This window comes from Schistocerca piceifrons, chromosome 5 (assembly GCF_021461385.2).
Source record: "Schistocerca piceifrons isolate TAMUIC-IGC-003096 chromosome 5, iqSchPice1.1, whole genome shotgun sequence".
NCBI classification, from domain to species: domain Eukaryota; kingdom Metazoa; phylum Arthropoda; class Insecta; order Orthoptera; family Acrididae; genus Schistocerca; species Schistocerca piceifrons.
Genome location: NC_060142.1, coordinates 272,058,780 through 272,081,906, shown reverse-complemented (window position 1 = coordinate 272,081,906; position 23,127 = coordinate 272,058,780). Strand labels below are relative to the sequence as shown.

At 39.7% G+C, this 23,127-nt stretch overlaps 1 protein-coding gene across 1 annotated transcript in view; it reads right to left on the bottom strand.

The window, feature by feature from the left end:
• Positions 1-607: 607 nt before the first annotated feature.
• The window catches only part of LOC124798024 (transportin-1), a 156,497-nt gene continuing 133,977 nt past the window's right edge, over positions 608-23,127 (bottom strand). The window contains exons 17-20 of the mRNA XM_047261234.1: positions 19,976-20,051; positions 13,878-14,052; positions 10,742-10,862; positions 608-734 (exon numbers count right to left, since the gene is read on the bottom strand). Coding sequence (XP_047117190.1) covers positions 10,755-10,862; positions 13,878-14,052; positions 19,976-20,051 — 359 coding nt within the window. The 3' untranslated portion in view covers positions 608-734; positions 10,742-10,754. The remainder of the gene's footprint in view (positions 735-10,741; positions 10,863-13,877; positions 14,053-19,975; positions 20,052-23,127) is intronic.

Here is a 23,127-nt window from a genome sequence, read left to right as displayed (position 1 = left end):
GTGTGATGCTTACTAAGGCACTTCTAAGTACTCGGCCCACTTGCCGTGGCAAACTTACGAAATTTTCCTACACAACACCGGGAAGGGGGTTTACCAAGTCTCCTGCATATACAGCACAAGTGCAATGCAGGGGTCGGAAGCAGAGACGGACTAGACTACCGAAGAATTTTTGGAACAATATACACTGTCCGTCGGAGCCGTTTAGGCGTCTCTTGAGGATTCAGATATTTCCCCTCACACCTATAATTGTAATGTTTTAATGTCTATTTACCAATAATTTTATTAATGCAAGCCTTAAAAATATTACTCTAGGTACATCTTACAAACTAAACTTAAAGTACAGTTACTTTAATTTTTAGATGTTAACCTAATTCCACTTCTAGAACTGTCTGACATCCCACAAAATTCCAGTAGCGACTGAAAAGTTTCCCTATTTTAAACATGTTAAAGCATAAAAAGTGACAACAAGAAAGAACGGAATTTTAACATAAAAAGACCATTACACTGAACTTTGAGAACCCGCTGGCCCTAGCTTCGCGCCCCTTCCCCTGCCCCCTCCCTCCCCGCCGGCCCACCCCCCACCCCCCCCCTGCAGCTCGAGGCCGGGGTGCCGCCATGTTCGAATTGCGGCGCAATCCAGGTGTGATGCGGGCCGTGGAGCATCAGCCGAAGCATGCCACTCTGCCGGTAAAGTGGTTTCACCCACCCCCCCTCGCTGCTCCCCCGTGCACCACCTGCAACAGAGAAGATGTCAAAAATACTGTTCCCCTGGGTACAAAACAATAAAATATAGAACTGACATAAAAACTTTTTTACTGATTGGAAATTAAGACTCTGCATTACATTCTGCTGGGTTTGTCTATTGTTTGCACTCAGAAGCATGTGACTATGATTTCCACCTTTGTGTACATTATTGATGGCTGTCTTGTTATAAAAATATGATTGAAGGGAAGACACTTTGTGCTGTCTGCACCAAAGCCACCACTTGTTTCTGTATAATTTTTACGAATGTGAGAAGCAGAAACAGGGTAGGGGGTGGAAAACAAAAACGGTGATGTTGCAATGTGTTCTCTTTATTGAAAGTCTCTTCGGGTTTCCTCACTGCTTCTGCTGATGAGTCCCACTGAGAACAGATGCAATGCTGCAAATCAATGTCCAATATAGGCCTCAGTGCCGTGTGCCGCCCATCACAGTTACTGCCCTCAAAGACTGGGAACGTGGTGCTGTCCTTAGTAGAACAATGGCGGCGACATATATTGCACTCTGAGATGATTTTCGAACACTCGGACTAATCACACTGAAGAATGTTCTGTTTTGATGCATGATAGTATAGGCTTCCACATCCTGCTAAAAGGAAACCCATTGTGTCTATTAATTAAATTATCCTCCAACCTAATTTCAAATGCCTCTTTATGGAGACTGTTCCAAAAACTGGAAGTGTTGGCAACTATCACAGTCAAATTTCATACTGTGTCCCTCTTTTAAGCAATGTTCTGCTACCGCTGATTTTTCCGTCTGTTGTAGCCTCTTATCACGGCGATGTTCCACGCACCTGTCATGAAGTGTGCGAATCAAATGGCCGATTTAAGCCTTCCCACATCGATAAGGAATTTTGTATACACCAGGCTTCCTAAGCCCCAAATCATCTTTCACAATGCTAAGTAATGCTCTAATCTTTGAAGGTGGATGGAACACACTCTTAACGTTAAAATTTCTCAAAATTCTTCCAATCTTAATTGATATGCCCCAAGGCCATCGATCTATGCTCCTCTTCATGCACCTCTGCTTATGGTCCAAACTCCATGGCCTGAAGAATCTGATTCTCCAAGTATCCATGTTCCTTAAAAAACAGCCATCAAATGCCCAAGTTCATGGGTTAAACCGTCCATGTCAGAAGTGCAATATGCTCTGTGTAGAAATCCTCAGGATCTCCCAGAGTACCATCTGGTTTTTTGTAAACCATAACGTCCAAGAATGGAATCATCCCATCACTTTCAACCTCCATGGTCAAGTTAACACTGGGGTGAAGACAGTTAAAGTGGTACAAAAATCTGTTGAGAGCATCACGTCCATGGCGCCAGACGGAAAACATATAATCTACATACTTCCATCTGCATGTTGGTTGCAAAGTTGAAGTCCTCAGTGCCATTTCCTCAAAGTCCTCCATAAATAAATTGGTGAATATGGGTGAAAGGACTATCCACAGCTACTCCATCATTCTGCTAAAAATATGTTGTCATTAAATAAAAATGTCGATGACATGTCTCCACACTATCCTTTCTTTCAGGAGTGCTACTTCTGCAAGGTTTGATGGAGATCTTCTGTAAAGTTTGGAAGGTAGGAGACAAGGTACTGGCAGAATTAAAGCTGTGAGGATGGGGCATGAGTCTTGCTTGGGTAGCTCAGATGGTAGAGCAGTTGCCCGCGAAAGGCAAAGGTCCCGAGTTCGAGTCTTGGTCCAGCACACAGTTTTAATCTGCCAGGAAGTTTCAAGAATGAATAGCTTTGAGAGATGAAATACTGAAGGGAGCAGAGGGTCAAGTAGGTAATAAGATGAGGGCTAGTAGAAATCCTTGGGTAACAGAAGAGATATTGAACTTAATTGATGAAAAGAGAAAATATAAAAATGCAGTAAATGAAGCAGGCAAAAAGGAATACAAACATCTCAAAAATGAGATCGACAGGAAGTGCAAAATGGCTAAGGAGGGCTGGATAGAGGACAAATGTAAGGATGTCTAAGCATATATCACTAGGAGTAAGATAGATACTGCTGAGAGGAAAATTACAGAGACCTTTGGAGAAAAGAGAACCACCTGTATGAATATCAAGAGCTCAGATGAAATACCAGTCCCAAGCACAGAAGAGAAAGCAGAAAGGCGGAAGGAGCATATAGAGGGTCTATACAAGGGCGACTTACTTGAGGGCAATATTGTGGAAATGGAAGAGGACGTAGATGAAGATGAAATGTGAGGTATGCTACGGTGTGATGAGTTTGACAGAGCACTGAAAGACCTGAGTCTAAACAAGGCCCCAGGAGTAGACAACATTCCATTAGAACTACCGATAGCCTTGGGAAAGCCAGCCCTGATAAAACTGTACCATCTGGTGGGCAAGATGTATGAGACAGGCGAAATACCTTAAGACTTTAAGAAGAGTATAAGAAGTCCAATCCCAAAGAAAGCAGGTGTTGACAGGTGTGAAAATTACCGAACTATCAGTTTAGTAAGTCACGGTTTCAAAATACTAACACGAATTGTTTATAGACAAATGGAAAAACTGGTACAAGCCAACCTTGGGGAAGATCAGTTTGTTTTTTGTAGAAATGTTTGAACATGCAAGGCAATACTGACCCTACGACTTATCTTACCAGATTTATCAAGGAAAGGCAAACCTACGTTTCTAGCATTTGTAGACTTTGAGAAAGCTTTTTACGATGTTAACTGCAATACTCTCTTTCAAATTGTGAAGGTGGCAGGGGTAAAATACAGGAAGCGAAAGGCTATTTACAATTTGTACTGATGGCAATTATAAGAATCGAGGGGCATCAAAGGGAAGCAGCGGTTGGGAATGGAGTGAGACAGGGTTGTAGCCTATCCCATATGTTAATCTGTATATTGAGCAAGCAGTAAAGGAAACAAAAGAAAAATTTGGATTAAGAATTAAAATCCATGGTGAAAAAATAAAAACTTTGAGGTTTGCCAATGACATTGTAATTCTGTCAGACAGAGCAAAGGACCTGGAAGAGCAGTTGAACGGAATGGACAATCTCTTGAATGGAGGATATAAGATGAACATCAACAAAAGGAAAACGAGGATAATGGAATGTAGTTGAATTAAATCAGGTGATGTTGAGGGAATTAGATTAGGATATGAGACACTTAAAGTAGTAAATGAGTTTTGCTATTTGGGGAGCAACTGATGATGGCGGAAGTAGGGAGGATATAAAACGTAGACTGATTATGGTAACGAAGGCGTTTCTGAAGAAGAGAAATTTGTTAACATCGAATACAGATTTAAGTGTCAGGAAGTCGTTTCTGAAAGTATTTGTATGGAGTGTAGCCATGTATGGAAGTGAATCATGGACGATAAACAGTTTAGACATGAAAAGAATAGAATAGAATAGAATCTTTCAATGCGGAAGATTAGATGGGTAGATCATGTAACTAATGAGGAGGCACTGAATAGAACTGGGGAGAAGAAGAATTTGTGGCACAACTTGACTAGAAGAAGGGATCAGTTGATAGGACACATTCTGAAGCATCAAGGGATCACCAATTTAGTATTCAAGGGAATTGTGGAGGGCAAAAATCATAGAGGGAGACCAAGAGATGAATATGCTAAGCAGATTCAGAAGGATGTAGGTTGCAGTAGTTATTCAGAGATGGAGAGGCCTGCACAGGATAGAGTAGCATGGAGAGCTGCATTAAAGCAGTCTCTGGACTAAAGGTAACAACAACAACAACAACAACAACAACAACCAGAACAACAACAATCTGGGTGGAATGGCGGCACCAAGATGAAGTTTCTTATGTAAATCTTTGGACAATGAGCTCCTTTTCAAAAGTGAAAGTTTCTTGGGCTTAATCCCTTCTGTGGGGTCACTACATAGTCTTCCGTAAGCCAGGTTGTCGAGTAGTAAATCCATTTTAAGGAAGTAATCATCCCATGTCATTACAACTGTGGCATTCCCCTTGTCAGCTGGTAAAACTACTACATCATCATAATTCCTGACTGAACAAATGGTTACTCTCTGTGGAAGAGATGTCATCTCGTAGTGGTTGAGCCCGATGTAGCATGTGGGTCACTTCTTGCCTTCTTTCTTCCACCTGGTCCTGTGAATAGTGGCGCATATATGGTATGGAGGCCCATATAGGATGTCGATTTACAGTCTGGCATCAGTTCTCAGTGAGACTTATCAGCAGAAGCAGCGTTCTCCTGAAGATGGCAAACAGTTGGATTGGCGAAATATTGAAGTGAGCTGATTTTAGAATCCAGCAGGAAACTAAGAGACTTTCAAGACTTATTATGCCAGGAAAGCCTAATGTTCTCTTTCTCTCTGTGTAGATCACCACTCAACTACTTTCTCAGAAAGTTAAGAAAAGTTTTCATCAGTCTCAAGGTTGGTCTGAACACTATGCTGCTGTACTAAACATAGCCCTATTGGAGGTGGCACGCCACTGCCTTCCTCTAACCTATGAACTGACTGACATACAAAAAGTAACTGGCTGGTAACTTAAAAATGAAAATGAAAGAATTTGAAATATCCAACTGCTCCTGTTCATCTGTGCTAGGCATAGTAACTCTTCTGTAAACAGCTTTCAACTGAAAAAATTTGTGCACTGTAAAATGTTTTGGGAGTTTTACCAGTTTGAACACACAAATCAAATAAAATTTCTAGATACCAACTTCAAGACCAAATAATCAAAGTTCCTGAACAATTCTCAGTTTCAAAATAATAATTGAGCCTCAGAAATAGGCAATTATGATTAATTTTGTTTCACTGACATATGTTGGGTTTCTAATTTTTGTATAAATAGGTATTACAGCCCCTAAAACCTTTGAATGTGTGTGTGTGTGTGTGTGTGTGTGTGTGTGTGTGTGTGTGTGTGTGTGTGTGTGTGTCAGCACATTAATTTATCTGGCCTTAAGTTTCAAAGTAAAGAAACCTAAGCACTTTATTCGTTTTAAGCTTTCCGTACATATTTTCCATTCTCCTCTTCGATCACAGATTTGGAAACGCATTGGAAAAGTCAAAAATATATTTTTTAAAATTTTTTTCCATTGTGTTTAATACAAGTATCTAAGTAATTTCACCTTTAGTCTCCCATTATCTATAGTTAATAGCTTTTTCACACAATAAGCGTGGAACTTGACAACTTATTGTGATGTATTGCATGCTCTGTATTTGTATTTTGTTTCTCTTGAATCAAACTGTGCATTTACAGGCTGGAGGTGCTTTCTTTAAGCATGCACATGCTATCATACTTTGAGAAACACCTCACAGTAAATCATGGATTTGTTATCAGAGCACCTTCCCCTGACAGCTTTCCTCAGTCCTGTGTCAGAAGCTTGAAGTTCTCTTACCAGAGATGGACAAAATTTAACTATTGGAATTTTTTCACCTTTGTTACTACTTCATTCCCATCCCAAATGCACCTTCATGAATGTTGCCACTTTACCCCAACTTGTTATAGTCATTTTTTCATTGTAGCACCTGTATACGAAGTAAAAGCTATGACATAACTGGTGTGAAAGCTGCAAAGCACAAAACATTTTATTCCAAACTGAATGTGATGGAATATAATGTATGAAAGATAACTGCCATTTTAACAACAATAAGCTTGTGATAAGGATGAAACATGCTATGGAATGTCGTGAAAATTCAAATAGGAATGAAAGAATGCTGTTCCTAAAATCTCCAATGCAAAGAATATGACTGATATGCCTCGGTATATAATCTATTGGTTTCATCTGCTGAAGATTCAATCATATTTGTTAACATTACAACCACCTACTTAGTAGTGTGTTGGTTTACCTCTAGAACAAAATACAGCAGTAATTGTATGTGATGTGGATTTGACAAATCCTTGGCAAGTTTCTGCAAGTAAGTGGCCCCAGATATCTATGCTCTGTCAAGAAAATCCTGAAAATATGGACTGGTGGTCTCTGGGCACAGAGCTGGCACCTGATAGCATCTGAGATGTGTTCCACTGGGTATGCATTAAGCGAATTTGGTGGAAAGACACCGACTTGCATTCACAATCATGCTCCTCAAACCATTGTAGCACCAATTTGGCCTTGTGACAAGGACATTTAACCTGTTCAAAAATGTCAACCCTTTCTGGGAACATAGCGAGCATTAAGGTATGCACATGGTAAGCAATAAAGTTCATATAGTCTTTAGCTGTCAGTTTTGATTACTACCGCATATGCCATGGAAATGCAGGTGCATGCCCCTGTGGCATAATACTGCTCCTAATGGTCTTTATCTGGGGTGTGGTGCACATTTCAAGCAGATGTCCCCTGGATACATAGCCAGCCACAAGCGTTTACTTGGTATAACAAGAAATGTGATTCACCCAACCAAGCCACTCGTTCCACTGACACACGATCCAACTTATACGATACCACCAATCCTGCCATCAAAGTTATGTCGTTGGTTCAATATGGAAACACGTATGGGCCATCTGCTACAGAGGCCTGTGCTCAACAATGCAAGGTAAACACTGTTCCGTGACACTTGTGACTGCACCAACATTTCTTTGTATCACAAGATTTTACAGATCATTACTTATACTGTTTACAGAGGTAGCAAGCCTCAAACCTGAGGCCAGGACATCCAACATGCTGTTGCCTATTAACTGTTTGTGTCCTTCAGCCACTTCCCACAGATGAACACGACAGTAGTATGTGAACAACTGTTCATTAGCTGCTTGTTACCAGGTGCTTGGCTGTATTAATCTGCTCTACATCGCCAGTATAATAAATCGCCATTCATCTCTGCTCTGCTTACAAAATTTTCTTACTGCATCGCATGTCTGCAATGCTACCAGGCACCATTTGTTCAGTCTTGTCATGTGCAGTGGTCATTGTTTTGGCTCAACTGTTTATGTGATGATATGCAAGACATAAGGAAATACCAACTCAAGAAAATTTTTCACAGCTTTTGTCACATGGAGGTAACTGGACTTAAAGCTAACAAGTAGGAACACAAAAATTTCACAAAAACAATGATGCGGGACTGGCATTTTTGTGAAATAATGTGAGATTGGTGATTTTAATGAAATACTGTGAAGTTTGTTCTTTTCTCATATAAAAAACAACCCAGTAAATGGGTTATGATGCGACGTCAAAAACAGCGGGAAATTTGAAAAGACAAAAAATTCTGAAATTATTTAAACAGCGTAATGACTATGACAGCATCTGTACAATATGGTTATTAGATGAATTTCAATTGCTAAGAAAGGATCCTGCACCAGGATATTAAACTCAATGTTGTATATTGAGGCATTCACAGTGACAGCTGTGCTAAAGCAGTAACAGCAAACAAGTTTATTACACAGTGCAGCCACTCTTTGCCTTCTATAGCTGAACATTTCACATCTGCCTTTTATCCAACACTAGGTCTACATCAATTGATAGTAATTCATTTTCCTATCCAGTAATGTGTACAGGTGTGCAGAACACATATGGAACATGTTGACTTGCGACTGCAGCTACAATGTCATTCAATAACTCACATTTACTTTTGAAAGAAAGCACATATTAGCTTCACTCTCAATGTCCACTTTCAGCTAACTTCGGTCACAACAATCTATCACATTTTTTCAATACAACATTTGTAAATCAAATGCACATGCTTAAATGATAATTTGTTGGTGTCTGCGACCAATCATGGGAAAGTATGTACATAATTATGATGCTGAGATATTACGATCTGTTACTTTAGATTATCCGTCTTGAACTGACTGCAATTTAATTAAAAAGAGTTACACCAAACACGTTTTGCTTATATTTGTAAAGCATCATCCATGGTTATTGGAGTTTCTTTATATATTTTGCTCCTGGTAGTGCGGAATGAGAAACAGGTGCAGTGCAGAAAACAATGCAGAATGGCAAAAACTGTCCACCACTGATAGCCAGGAGGGAAGGAGCAGAATACGTCAAGAAACACCAATAATCACAAATGACGCTATATAAATAAAAGCTAAATGTGGCTGGTGTAATTCTTTTTAATTAAATTGTAATCAGCCCAAGACAGATAATCTATAGTAACAGATTTTAACAGCTGCTGTGGAAGACGCCCATGCAAACAAACATATTAAGATATTACATTACAATATAGAAGGGTGGGAGAGTTTGAGAAGAGGGGGGAGCAGGAAGGGGGTGGGAGTGGGAGGGGGGGTGGGAGCAGGAGGAGGGAGAGGGTGAATGGAGTGGGAAGGGAGGAGAAGTGGGTTATACCAAAGGAATAGAGTGGGAGTGGAAGGGAAAGGGAAGGGAAGGGAAGGGAAGGGAAGGGAAAGAGAAGAGAAGAGAGTGGGAGTGGAAGAGAGTGGGAGAGGAAGGGGAAGAGAGTGGGAGTGGGAGGGGAAGAGAGTGGGAGTGGGAGGGGAAGAGAGTGGGAGTGGGAGGGGAAGAGAGTGGGAGTGGGAGGGGAAGAGAGTGGGAGTGGGAGGGGAAGAGAGTGGGAGTGGGAGGGGAAGAGAGTGGGAGTGGGAGGGGAAGAGAGTGGGAGTGGGAGGGGAAGAGCGTGGGAGTGGGAGGGGAAGAGCGTGGGAGTGGGAGGGGAAGAGCGTGGGAGGGGAGGGGAAGAGCGTGGGAGGGGAGGGGAAGAGCGTGGGAGGGGAGGGGAAGAGCGTGGGAGGGGAGGGGAAGAGCGTGGGAGGGGAGGGGAAGAGCGTGGGAGGGGAGGGGAAGAGCGTGGGAGGGGAGGGGAAGAGCGTGGGAGGGGAGGGGAAGAGCGTGGGAGGGGAGGGGAAGAGCGTGGGAGGGGAGGGGAAGAGCGTGGGAGGGGAGGGGAAGAGCGTGGGAGGGGAGGGGAAGAGCGTGGGAGGGGAGGGGAAGAGCGTGGGAGGGGAGGGGAAGAGCGTGGGAGGGGAGGGGAAGAGCGTGGGAGGGGAGGGGAAGAGCGTGGGAGGGGGGGGGAAGAGCGTGGGAGGGGGGGGGAAGAGCGTGGGAGGGGGGGGGAAGAGCGTGGGAGGGGGGGGGGAAGAGCGTGGGAGGGGAAGAGCGTGGGAGGGGAAGAGCGTGGGAGGGGAAGAGCGTGGGAGGGGAAGAGCGTGGGAGGGGAAGAGCGTGGGAGGGGAAGAGCGTGGGAGGGGAAGAGCGTGGGAGGGGAAGAGCGTGGGAGGGGAAGAGCGTGGGAGGGGAAGAGCGTGGGAGGGGAAGAGCGTGGGAGGGGAAGAGCGTGGGAGGGGAAGAGTGTGGGAGGGGAAGAGTGTGGGAGGGGAAGAGTGTGGGAGGGGAAGAGTGTGGGAGGGGAAGAGTGTGGGAGGGGAAGGGAAGGGGAAGAGTGTGGGAGTGGAAGGGAAGGGAAGGGGAAGAGTGTGGGAGTGGAAGGGAAGGGAAGGGGAAGAGTGTGGGAGTGGAAGGGAAGGGAAGGGGAAGAGTGTGGGAGCGAGGGGACGGGAGTGGGTGGGAGGGAGGGGACGGGAGTGGGTGGGAGGGAGGGGACGGGAGTGGGTGGGAGGGAGGGGACGGGAGTGGGTGGGAGGGAGGGGACGGGAGTGGGTGGGAGGGAGGGGACGGGAGTGGGTGGGAGGGAGGGGACGGGAGTGGGTGGGAGGGAGGGAATGGGAGTGGGTGGGAGGGAGGGGACGGGAGTGGGTGGGAGGGAGGGGATGGGAGTGGGTGGGAGGGAGGGGAAGGGAGTGGGTGGGAGGGAGGGGAAGGGAGTGGGTGGGAGGGAGGGGAAGGGAAGAGAGTGGGAGGGAGGGGAAGGGAAGAGAGTGGGAGGGAGGGGAAGGCAAGGAATCCATGTTGAGGCATTTAGTCACCTGTAGCAGAACACGGCAATACAAATTCTAGTACTGGAGACATGACATTAGCCCCAGTATGGATTTACCCACTACAAAATTTCACATTAGTCACTAACCAAGTGAGTTAGTGTGTGCTGCAACTGAGAATTTTAATTGTCTCTTAGCTTTTTATTATTTTGTAGTAAAACGAATTATACTTCCTATTGCACTTTTTCATACATTTCCGCCTCCAGCAACTGAAGTCACTTTTTTTGCCATACCTGTAATCTCTGTTCAGACACCATACATGGAGCCCAGTCTTTCCTTCAGCTGTGGCGGGAATTGGTCAGAGAATCGTTTCCAGTTCTCTTCACCGACCTGGTTTTTGAATCCATGCAGGATCTGGAATTTTGATGACAAAATTTTGTTTTCATGCGGAATTGTTTGTAGTAACTGCATACAAATTCGTAAAATTATGTAGAAAATGTTCTACTTTGCCAACTCATGAAGGATAAATTAAATATCTTGTTTCTTGAATACTGATGAGAAGAAAAAAAAATGATGCATTACACTAACATTTCCAGAGAGTTGGTTATGTAAGACACAGCTTTAATGAAATGCATTACCAAATACTATAGTCACAAAATTGTTGACTAGTGATATACTCTTGCCACAATTGCAGGTAATTTCTAATTTGACTGCTCCCCCTTCCGAAAATGTACAGTATATAACTAGATATGGAGAGAAACTGCCATTTGATATTGTCTTTTAGCATACCTAATGAGGTCTAACGATCGCAATAGACTTTCAACCTCAGGTAATCCCACACCAATGGTCATTTGGACTGATGTCTGGGGACCTAGGTAGCCAAGCACGATGGAAATGGTAGCTCAGCAAACAATCCTCACAAATGATGTGTGCAGGAGATCTCTCAGAAGTGTAGCAATATGGAGTGGAGTGCCATCCTGCATAAAACCTGTACCTTCCAGCAGATGTTTATCAGCCGGGCTTGGTATAATCTCACTCTTTCGCTCGCTCTAACAGCAGCTCACTTGATACACGATTCCCTTGCACTGTCATTGAAGTGTTGCTGTCCTGCACCGACTGTTGGCCGGTTTTTGCACTTTTTTTCGGTTTCAATAAAACCCATACCATTTCAGGCATGTGTGTCAATTTTTATCTCCCTACATACATTATTCTGCACTTTCAAATAACACACTTGAGTCACACTGAGTACTACACATTGTCAGACATAACTTAAACATTTTTTACGTAGTAGCAATGAGAGCAAGCTAGAAATTAGATCTGCTTTAGGGTTCTATGCTCCTTATAAGAACAGATAGCACCTGCTATTGAAAGAGAACCACTATAATATGAATGTCACTGAAGTAGTTGTTACATACAGATCAATAACACTTCGGGTAGCGATAGTGATCAGAATATCTAGTCATAAATTATAAAATAAACCTTATGTAATGGAAAGTTTAGTATCATACACAATGCACTTTTGTAAAGGCTGTTACAGACATTCACCCCTGTATAAACAAGTTACGAGGAACATTACAGAACTATTACAGCCTGTCACAATGATGGTGTGAGGATACAGAATTTGGCTGAAGTAAATTCAGATATTTATTGTCATATGCAGTAGAGGTGCAAAATTTTTGTACCCTCGTAATCTATAAATGAGTAAGCACATGTACAGTCACTCCCGTTTTAATTTTATTAACGGTGTACCGGACAAGAACTTGTTATTTATATATAGACAATATTCTGTATTTTTATTTGTTTGAGGTACTCCTTGTGTAACGTGCAGCAGATGGAGTTTGCCAGCAGACAGCTTTATGTCACAGCAGATGCTGCGTGGAGCTACCGATACCGTACTGTGTGCCAAGGAGGACATCAGGGTATTCCATTCCATACAGAAGCAGACTTAGCCACTGCTCAAACCACATACCCTTTGTTCACTCACGTAATCATTACTTGAAAGTGATTGAAATTAATATTAATAATAATAATAATAATAATAATAATAATAATAATCATCATCATCATCTAACACAGCCACACATCGATCAAGACGCATCCAACGCATGGCTAAGAAAAGGCAATATATACAGTGAGACGGAAGGATTCATGATTGCAATACAGGATCAAACAATAAACACCAGATATTACAGCAAGCATATTATTAAAGATCCCAATACAACAACAGATAAATGCAGACTTTGCAAACAACAAATAGAAACAGTAGGTCACATCACAAGCAGGTGTACGATACTAGCAAATACAAAATACCCCAGAAGACATGACAATGTAGCAAAAATAATACAACAGCAGCTTGCCTTACAACAAACTTATAAAACAACACGTTCCCACATACAAGTATGCACCACAAAATGTACTGGAGAATGATGAATACAAATTATACTGGAACAGAACCATTATAACAGATAAAACACCACCACATAACAAACCTGACATCATACTCACCAATAAAAAGAAGAAATTAACACAACTAATTAAAATATCCATACCAAATACAATAAATATACAAAAGAAAACAGGAGAAAAAATTGAAAAATTCATCCAACTGGCTGAGGAAGTCAAGGACATGTGGCATCAGGATAAAGTTGACATTATACCAATTATACTATCAACCACAAGAGTCATACCACACAATATCCATCAGTACATCAATGCAATACAGCTACATCCAAACTTACATATACAACTACAGAAATCCGTAATTATTGATACATGTTCAATTACCCGAAAGTTCCTAAATGCAATATAACATGTACCATACAGTAAAAAGGAAGTCACGCTTGATCAAGGTCCGCGTCACTTTCCATTTTTAACCAGACTTAACGTCTGAGAAAGTAACGAAATAATAATAATAATAATAATCAAAATAATTAACTATTGCTAAAGTTGAGTTTCTAATAATTTTAAAAAAATGTGGAAGAACAATGGTTTTTGTAAATTCAGAAAGGAGAAGAGGTGTATTTAAGATGCAAGTCTTCGCTACATGCTGTTTTTTACCACTTTCAGGATCAGAACAATTAATAAGCAATATTTCACTGTTAAGTCACTGAAGAACAGAAGTTTTTAGGTTTATTGATTCCGCTGTGAACAATCTGTACAAGCAGATGTACCATATATGAGCACCTGCTTAATACGACTGAACAAAACTCACTGTATTTTGAGTACTTCAGTTTATCATTTTGGTATTCAGAAGCCCTAAGCAAAAACAAACTCAGTATTACTGAATCATGAGGTTCCACAATCTGTCAAATGTTTGCTTATTCCACTAACATTACAGAGTGAATAAACAAGCAACTAGCTAACAGATGTTACAGGACAATTCTAATGGAATTTATTCCAACATACAATGAAATATAATACCATTCTCACCTTGTGAAACATTTCTTTTAAGTCAGGCTTTGGGCTGACCCATGAAGCAACTGCGTCACAAAAGAAAATGAAGTCTGGAACAACTCCAGCAGGATTGACAGTTATCATCTGACACATGCCACGAAAAGCAGAATCCTTTTCTTCATTGTCACGGATGTTTCGTAGTGATGTACACCTATGACAGTCCATAGACAACTGTATTTTAAGTTGCTTCACATACACTGAAAGATTCTATAGTTAGTTCCTACCGAGACGTTTCATGAAAAAACTTTGTAAAATGACTTCTTTGAACTCTGATATGTATACTGGAAAATAACATATCTTGACTTAAAGACTTCACTTAATAATACTGAGTTTTCTTGTCTAACTTTTGCTGTTGGTGGTACGAAGTACACATGAATTTGTTATGCACAGTACGTGGTAAATTCCTGAAACACAACCGATAAGTGATGCACAGCATCTGCTGTAAGGGAAGAATATGTCTTCATGTCACATATCCATGGTGTTAGTTTAGTACTGAAAAAAAAGGGTTGAATATGCTCCATTTTAAAAGACTTAAGAGTAAAAAGTGGGGTTCCAGCTTCCTCTTTCTACATTCCACAGCATCTTTAAAAATTTTGGCTTTCAAACATATTAACACACTTTCTAACAAGGAACTCACCCCTCACTGCCACAAGCTCTCCTAAATTTAACTTGTTCACACCCACTAATCCATTGCTGTAAGTCACTCACACCCACCAATCCCCCCTCTTGCTTATTCTCAGTCACTCAATCAGCCCAACACACTGTCATCACCTCTGTCTTCCTCTAACTGTCAATCTCCTTCAGTCTGCCAGACTACTACTGTATCCTTTCACTGTCACTGCATCCCTCTTCCTCTCTCTTACTGCTACTACCTCATTCATTCCTTCCCACTGCTTCTGTTGTCTTCTCACTATCACTATCTCTCTCTTCCCCGTTGTCTCTCATTATCACTGGATCTTGCTCATTTCCGCTTACTCCTGTTTATTACTATCCCACTAGCACTGTCTCCTTCACTTTTTTTCTAGCACTGTTGTCTTAACTACCAACTATGTTCTGTTGTCAAGGTGTCCCCTTCTTTCTCTCACATTACCACTGCCTCCTCCTCCATTTCTATGCCACAACCACTGTCTACTATCTTCCAGTATTCATGACTTCTCTTTCCCACTGCCACTTTCTGCTACTCTGTCAGCATAAAAAAGTGCAAATACGAGGGCTATCCACAAAGTACATTACGTTTTGGAATTAAAAATAAATAAAGTATTGGAAAATTTTTTATTATATACAGATGAAAGCCACACTTAAATACTACTTTTCTACATAGTTGCCATTTAAATTAAGGCACTTATCGTAGCGATGGACGAGCTTGGAAACTACTCCATCGTAAAATTCGGCCGCCTGCGCCTTCAACCACGTGGTTACCTCTTCTTGAAGCTGTGCATCGTCATCAAAATGCTGCATAGCCAACCACTTCTTCATTGCTGGGAATAAGTGGAAGTCGCTCGGTGCCAGGTTGGGACTGTACGGCGGACGAGGAAACAACTCCCACTTAAAAGATTCGAGAACTTCACGAGTGGCATTTGCCGTGTGAGCCTGGGCGTTGCCATGAATCAGCAAGATCTCTGAGCCCAACTTTCCCCTGCACTTGTTTTGTATTGCTCTTCTGAGGTTGTGCAGAGTTTGGCAATACCTTTGAGAGTTTATTGTAGCACCTCTTTCCAGGAAATCCACAAAAATCACACCTTTTCTGTCCCAAAAGACAGTCGCCATGTGGTTGAAGGCGCAGGCGGTGGAATTTTACGACGAAGGAATTTCCAAGCTCGTCCATCGCTATGAGAAGTGCCTCAATTTAAATGGCAACTATGTAGAAAAGTAGTATTTAAGTGTGGCTTTCATCTGTATATAATTAAAAAATTTTCCAATACTTTATTTATTTTTAATTCCAAAACGTAATGTACTTTGTGGATAGCTCTCGTATGTTTGCACACCAAAATTTTTGGGAACATTTTTTAAAGGCGCTGATGAAGGTAGAATGAGGCAACTAGTACCCTACTTTGCAGTCAGTATTTTAAACAAGAACATGCTGTATTTGACTTTATAGTGCTACAATAGGAGCATTTTTCTGCCAGTTCCCTTCCTTTGTCTGCCCAGCTGAGCAATCACTCTTATGAAATGAACTTTATGCATCACCAAAATTTTGCTAGTTTTCTTATGTGAAACTGAAACAACACAAAACTAATTTTACATCTCAGACTGGATTTCAAACAAACAAAACTTTTGCAAGTGCTTCAATACTACAATGTAGAGTTCCTAAAACCCGTCTGATGATAACATAAAGACACTCTCTCTCTGCTACGTAATTTTATGAACTATTTTCCATCTTACAAAGGATTTCACACGTATATTTGAAGTGTACAAATCAGGTAACTGGAAAAAAGATATAGATATCAAGAAAATTTTCAAAGTTGTTTGAGATAGGGATCTTAGGAATATATCATAAAAATTAGAGCCATTTGCTGTGCACAGCCATCTAAGAAACCACAATTCAGTTTTGGTACAAGAGCCATGGTTTTGGGGTATTTCTAATAACAAATGAAGACTTCTGAGAACACGAAGATGGCATTTCTAGATAAAAGCTTAGAGAACATACATTAAAATTTGGCCCCTTAAGGTGCGCACTGACCCTGCTGAATGCAGAAAACCAACCAACATGCTCCATTTGCTTACTCTGGAGGAAGTGTGCATAGTCAAACACTGACCCTGTACAGCATGATGGCTGCAGTGAAGACCATCAGTCTGTTGATTGTACAAGTAGCCCCTAAACAAAGGACTAACTGAAACACCTGACCTGAACAATAGAACCCAAGGCATGAGGCCTGGAAAAATCCCATTTTTATGTGTACCAATGTGGAACACTTTGGCAGGACATGTTCTCACATGCATACCGATGTAATGCATGGTGAAGCGGGATGTAATATTTTGAAAGCTGAGCATGTTTATAGACTAAGTTTCACAACAAATGTCAACTCAATTTGACTGAACTTATTGCTGTGAATAGAACCATGCAAGGAACTGCATTGTTCCGGCCACAGAGAGACTGGCAACGATTTTCTATGAACTTTATGGACTATTTGGTTGCAGAGATGTAATGAACAAGAAGTTTATCACATAGTGATAAGAAAAACCTGATCTAATGACAAATGAAGCTATAAAAATAACACAATAGGCATGCGTCTCTTATTAGACCATGCAAATTCTACCAAATGCACTGCAAAGAAATTTAAAACTAACTCTGAAAATTTGTTTTCTTATTCACCTGCTGATATTTTTCACATTTCAATAGCTTTGTGTAATAAAAGCAGCCCTACTGAAATTTAGTTCAATCAATGGGTATTTGATATTCTTTCCTTTCCATTACTGCCGAAAGATTGTAATTTTTCCCCTTGGAAGAATTGTGCTGAAATCTGTTATATTATCAGTTGTCTAGACTTTCAGAAACAAAGTTCAACCGGGGTACAGAAATAATTTAATGTAGTCATATTCACCTCAATGTATTGTCCGAGTTCTCAACCACTTTCCTGACATTCTTTTACATTTTTCTTATCTTGTCTATTTTTTGAAGTCACCTTCTGCCATTAGTTTCACTGCTTAGTAAAGCTATACTATTGCTGTGGTTGTTGTAATACAAGAGTCCACATTTAGCCTGTAAAACTCTGTATGTTCTCAGGACCATTCATCAAAACAAACTGATTTCTAATACACATAGTTACTGTTTTTACTTGAGCAAAAATCAGACTACTGAGTTAATTAATTGATGTTAGTGATCGTAATCATACTACAGCAGTTTGTTATAAGAGTTCTCTGAAGATAAGTTTGTTGTGCTTATTAAATCTTCACCATACTACTTTGCTCCATGTTATTCTCGTTTACCAATACAATATGGAGAAGTTAAGGCCATTATAACTCAATTTTTCTTTATGCACTTTTAGTGTTTTGCTTTGCTATACAACTACAGTAATTACACAGGCAACTGCTTATCTGGTAACCAAATTTTTTCTCATAATACTTTTCATCACAATTCCTTTGTTTCCATCAACTATTTCCACAGACAAAGTCTTGGGCCTGGTCTTTACACACATGAAAGCAGATCATTAACTTACAACAAAAACTGTTCACATGATGTACGTTCCTTTGAACATTTAATGTAATCTCAAACTTCAAGGCAGTAAACAGTTTACATGGTACCCAAACCTCTGATGAATTAACACCTTACACTTATCATGAGGGTGGGTGAAGGAGTCACTATTTCTGAGTGCTGACACATAAGGAAAACGTGATATCAGTAATGTTCTCGTGGCCCCAAGTTGCATTTCAACCACTTTTAGTGACTCAATGGACTTATTTTGTTCAAGTGACTCAATGGACTTATTTTGTTCAACGTATATAGAAAATAATATGACGACTAGGGCATATCAGTCACAAACAGGTTCTTTACTAGCACCCATGCTTTCAACGTCATCATAGGTTCCACATATTTTAAATATGCGCTAATTAGAAAATTTAATTATTGCTGCTGGAGCAAAAATTTGTACTTATCAGATGATAGCATTATCAATAACCACAAAATGGTATTTCAGCTTCTTTACATCTGGCCCATTAAACAATTAAGCACATTACAATTCAATTCTTGATATGATTAATAATAATAATAATAATAATAATAATAATAATAATTTTGCCACAAAATTCAAATTTCTCCTCACTTCCTTTTCATTTCTTGCCCAAATTGGAGCTAGGTGTACTCCCTTTGTATCCATGTGACTACGAACTCTTGGCACCAGTGACAATTAATAACACGGGAATTATTTGAGCTTGTCTTCTTTACCGAAAAATGTGGTCACAATTCAGCACATGCTCATATTACACTAATTAAAGGAAAAGTTTCCTGCATAACTACCAAAATTAAATCAGGCACATTCTGAGTTTTGTACAAAAACAATGTATAAAACATAGATGCAAGTGACAGTAACTTCAACACTGGCAATACATACACATTTATAGATCATCAATCCCTCACATTTTATCAAACTCATACTTTCAAAATCACTGAAAAATGTTATTTTAAACAAAACAAAAAACCTAAATACTTTAATACAGCAACAAACATAGAATAAAATTCTTGGACCAAACCCTCATCCAGGCACGTGAGTGCTAATTATGCCTGATGAAGAAAATATTTCTGAAACAAACACAGGAAAACAATATTTTCATGCTAAAGTCACGATACTGTTATAAATAGAAAGAAACACTGAAAAATTTTCACTGAGTATTAACTGTAAATCATACATTGCATCTTTTCATTACAACCAAGGTAACTAAATACAGTACTAAAGTTTTTAATCCTGACAGTGAGTTTAGTAGAAAAGAATTTCTTGCAAAGCTGGAATAATTTAGTTGGCGGACTGACAAAATTTAACACATTATGAGTAAATTATGTTCCATAGCAATTTTGACACTCAATGATGGTAACTCTCTCACTGTGCCTAGTTTATTTTAACAGCCCGAACAAGCTCAGCATACATTTTCCAAAACTGCTGCACAGTTTCTACGACAACTATGTACCCATTATAAATGTCAGACAACACATACTTTGCCTATTGTTCCCGAATCACTGAACACTGCTTTATCCAGTTCGAAAATCTAAAGTTAAATAAAAAAGTAACAACTATGTGTAACTGTTGTAATGAAACAATAAATGATGACCTTTGTTAACACATGTCAACCATGATAATGATAGTGAAAGAGTCACTACCAACGAGCAGTTAATATTGGATGTTTTTACTCTACATAAACATGGAACTGTCATAATGTTGCAACACTGAATTAAAGAAAACTTAAAAACGAAACACAAAATTTAACTCTTGACAGTGTTCCAAAAACATTACTTAAAAAGAGAAACAAGAATGAGCATACTGTAATAACCTAAATAATGGTAAAGGTGATAAGAAAAAACATACTAATAACACCAATAATAATAATAATAATAATAATAATAATAAAATAAAGGGGTTACACACCACTGGCGCACAAACTGCTGTAACAGGGGTGCGACGTCATGGGGGCACACATAACCTAGCCGGCCAATAGTTATGGCTACAGCGCGAGCGAGCGAACGATCGAGCGGGTCGGGCAAGAAAAGAAAAAACAAACAAAAACAATAAATAAGAGAACACAATAACTTAATATCAATATTCACCTACCTAAATACATTCTAACCAGAATATAACAAGTATCATTTTAACAGTGCACATTCTGGTAAACATATTCAGCACAGCTCTCACAAAAATAAAAAAAAGTAAAACAAATTGAAGTACTAAATGAGGTTGCAGAAGAAACTTTGATGAGATACGAGTACAAAACACATACATTAAGTTCTTGTGAATACATCAATTCAGTTTCTTGCACTTTTTTGGAATGTAATTAAAATTTTCATTAGAATGTGGATCTTTATAGACGAATGCTCTCAATATTCGAACATTACATTAGTTTGGTTAGCTTTCAGTTCAGTTTCAAGCACTCAGCTATGAACTGACAATGAAACTTCAAGAATTTTAATTTTCTTCATATTTTGCATTTTCTCCCAGGACTACAGCACCTAGTTGCAGTAAATTATCTTGTGTTTACAATGGTCTTTAGTCTATCGCAGCACATCACATCATAACTATGACAATTGATAACAAGATGTACCATAATCTCTATCATCATCTTGCATCAATATGAGAATTAGCTTTGACTGGATCATAGTAAGGGCACATTTATGATATCTGCTAAATATGAATTAAAATACAGGACCTGAGATAGTAGCTGGGGTAATAAATGACAAGTTGTTACTTACATGTTTGACAAATGCCAAGAAAGAAGAGTGTTCCCAAAAGGCAAAGTCATCTTGTGGTTTTATTAAGACTTATGGAAAGTTTTTGTTGCTCAGAGGTTTTGTTCTTGTGCCTTACTTTGTGAATTACTCAAAGCATGTTTGAAAATGGCAGAAAGACTGAGTGTGCATTGGATACTCAGTAAGTCCATAAAATTAAGACTATCACAAGCTTTACCCAATTCCCGGGTAATGACCTTCAGGATTTAAATACTTCATTTTTAGACAATTTTACTGTAATGAACAGATATTACTTTGTCAACAATTGCTAATTTACGGAAAGATAGCATAAAAATATAGATGTAATAAGGCACAATGGAGCCCAGATCCTTGCAATGAACAAATCAGCTTGTCAGAATAAAGAACAATGTAAAAATGACAGAAGAGTAACATGCAATAAGAAACAGACTGTTTCACATCTAAAAAATGACAACTATCACAGACAGGTTATTTTTACAACTGCTAGCATTTTAATGCCATTCGACACATGCTAAAGTCAATTAAATTTATGGTTTTACATTTATTTTTTGTCCTTTACCATGAAACTAATGTTTTAACTGTGAATCACTGAAAGCTGAAGGAATTTTTTCTACCCGTTTTACACCAATCATCATCACATTTGGAAAAAACTTTACCGATGTTTCAACTGCAACCTCTTGAGAATATGGCATGTGCAGTATTGTTTTCTACTCTTTCAGGTTACTGCCCACAAACTTTCTACTGTACTATTAACAGCAATGGTTTATCAAATAGTTTAAAAAACAAGACAAAATGAAGAAGACAAGTTAATTTAATTAATACATTGAAAAAGAAACAATTAAAAATCTGCAAGACAAAGTGCAAAAATAAATATTGCTGCCTACATTTATTATGCCTGAAATATAAGAAAAATTAGATCAGTCTCAAACAGCTTTCTACAAAAATAACAAAACTTTAAAAATCAACTACTGCAATTGCAAATACACTACAGCAGAATTGAAGGTAACAGGAATCATGGCAGCTCTGACAATCTACCTTAAACACACACTGACCTATTACAAGACCTCACATAGCTGAAAATTGGTAGCTTGTCCAAGCCATTTCAAGAGAGTGAAATTAAAAGCATAGCCTTAGCCCTTTCTATCTTTAAAATTTGAACCACCGAATTGAGCACAGCTTGTGTAGAGTTAAGGAAGAGAGTCATTCAGCTCTCGTTACATGACACTGTTAACACCTTTTATGTCGAGCTCATTGCTTGTACTAAGATTTTATGAAACTAATATGCTTCTCTGAAGAAGTGTGCTGCCTCTTAATTTTGCCTATTATCATGTGAACAATGCGTGTTCGAAACATTATCAGAGATTCACTGTAACTGCTGCGTGTTTTCAAAGGCATCCTGGCATCCTGCAGCAGCTTCAAGTGCGTTCCAATAACTTTGCCAAAGATTTTTTACTGACACACACACACACACACACACACACACACACACACACACACACACACAGGAGAGAGAGAGAGAGAGAGAGAGAGAGAGAGAGAGAGAGAGAATGCGTTTCTATTGACTGAACTAAAAGGTATGATCCCGGAGTGTAAATAGTGGCCAGCCCGCCAGTCTTACGTATTTAGCAAAGTTGCGAATAAAGCTGTACTGTTCACAGAGCCATGAGAAAGAAATTTTACACACTTGTGAGAAGGAAATAGTTAATAAAAAAAGAAAAAGTAAAAATGTCCAAAATTCTACAATAAGAAACTTATTATGGGATCTAAGAACTGGAGATAATTATTTTACAGGGAGACAATCATGAAAGTGTTTATTGCACTAATAACATATTTTGTTTTTCAATTACAATAGCACAGAGTCCTAGCACTATAGGCTTAAGTGTCAGATGGCCGTGAGTGTAAACTGACTAGAATTATGACTGCCTGAGGGGAGAGGGGAGGGGTGCAGAGAAGTAAGCCCTACCACTGCCTTCCATTCACAGGGCAGCAGCAAACACACACTTGTTCTGCGAAAGCAACTGAAACATTGTTGCAGAGATCGCCGACTCCTCCTGGTGTCGTGGCAGTGAGCATTGTAATCAAAATCCATGATGGACCAGGATTAGTCATTTCACCCATTTCAAAATAAGAAAACAACGAGCAATGTACAACACAAAGCATCTGAGGATGGCTACCACACAACTGTTTATTAAGGTTAGCAGAGTATTGTTAACAATGTAGTTCAGGCCCAATCTCTAGCAGTATTCAATGCAACCACAGTTCAAAACATGTGCCACCTAATTTGCCATGTTAAAAGTGTCCGATACATGTTTCTTTGTT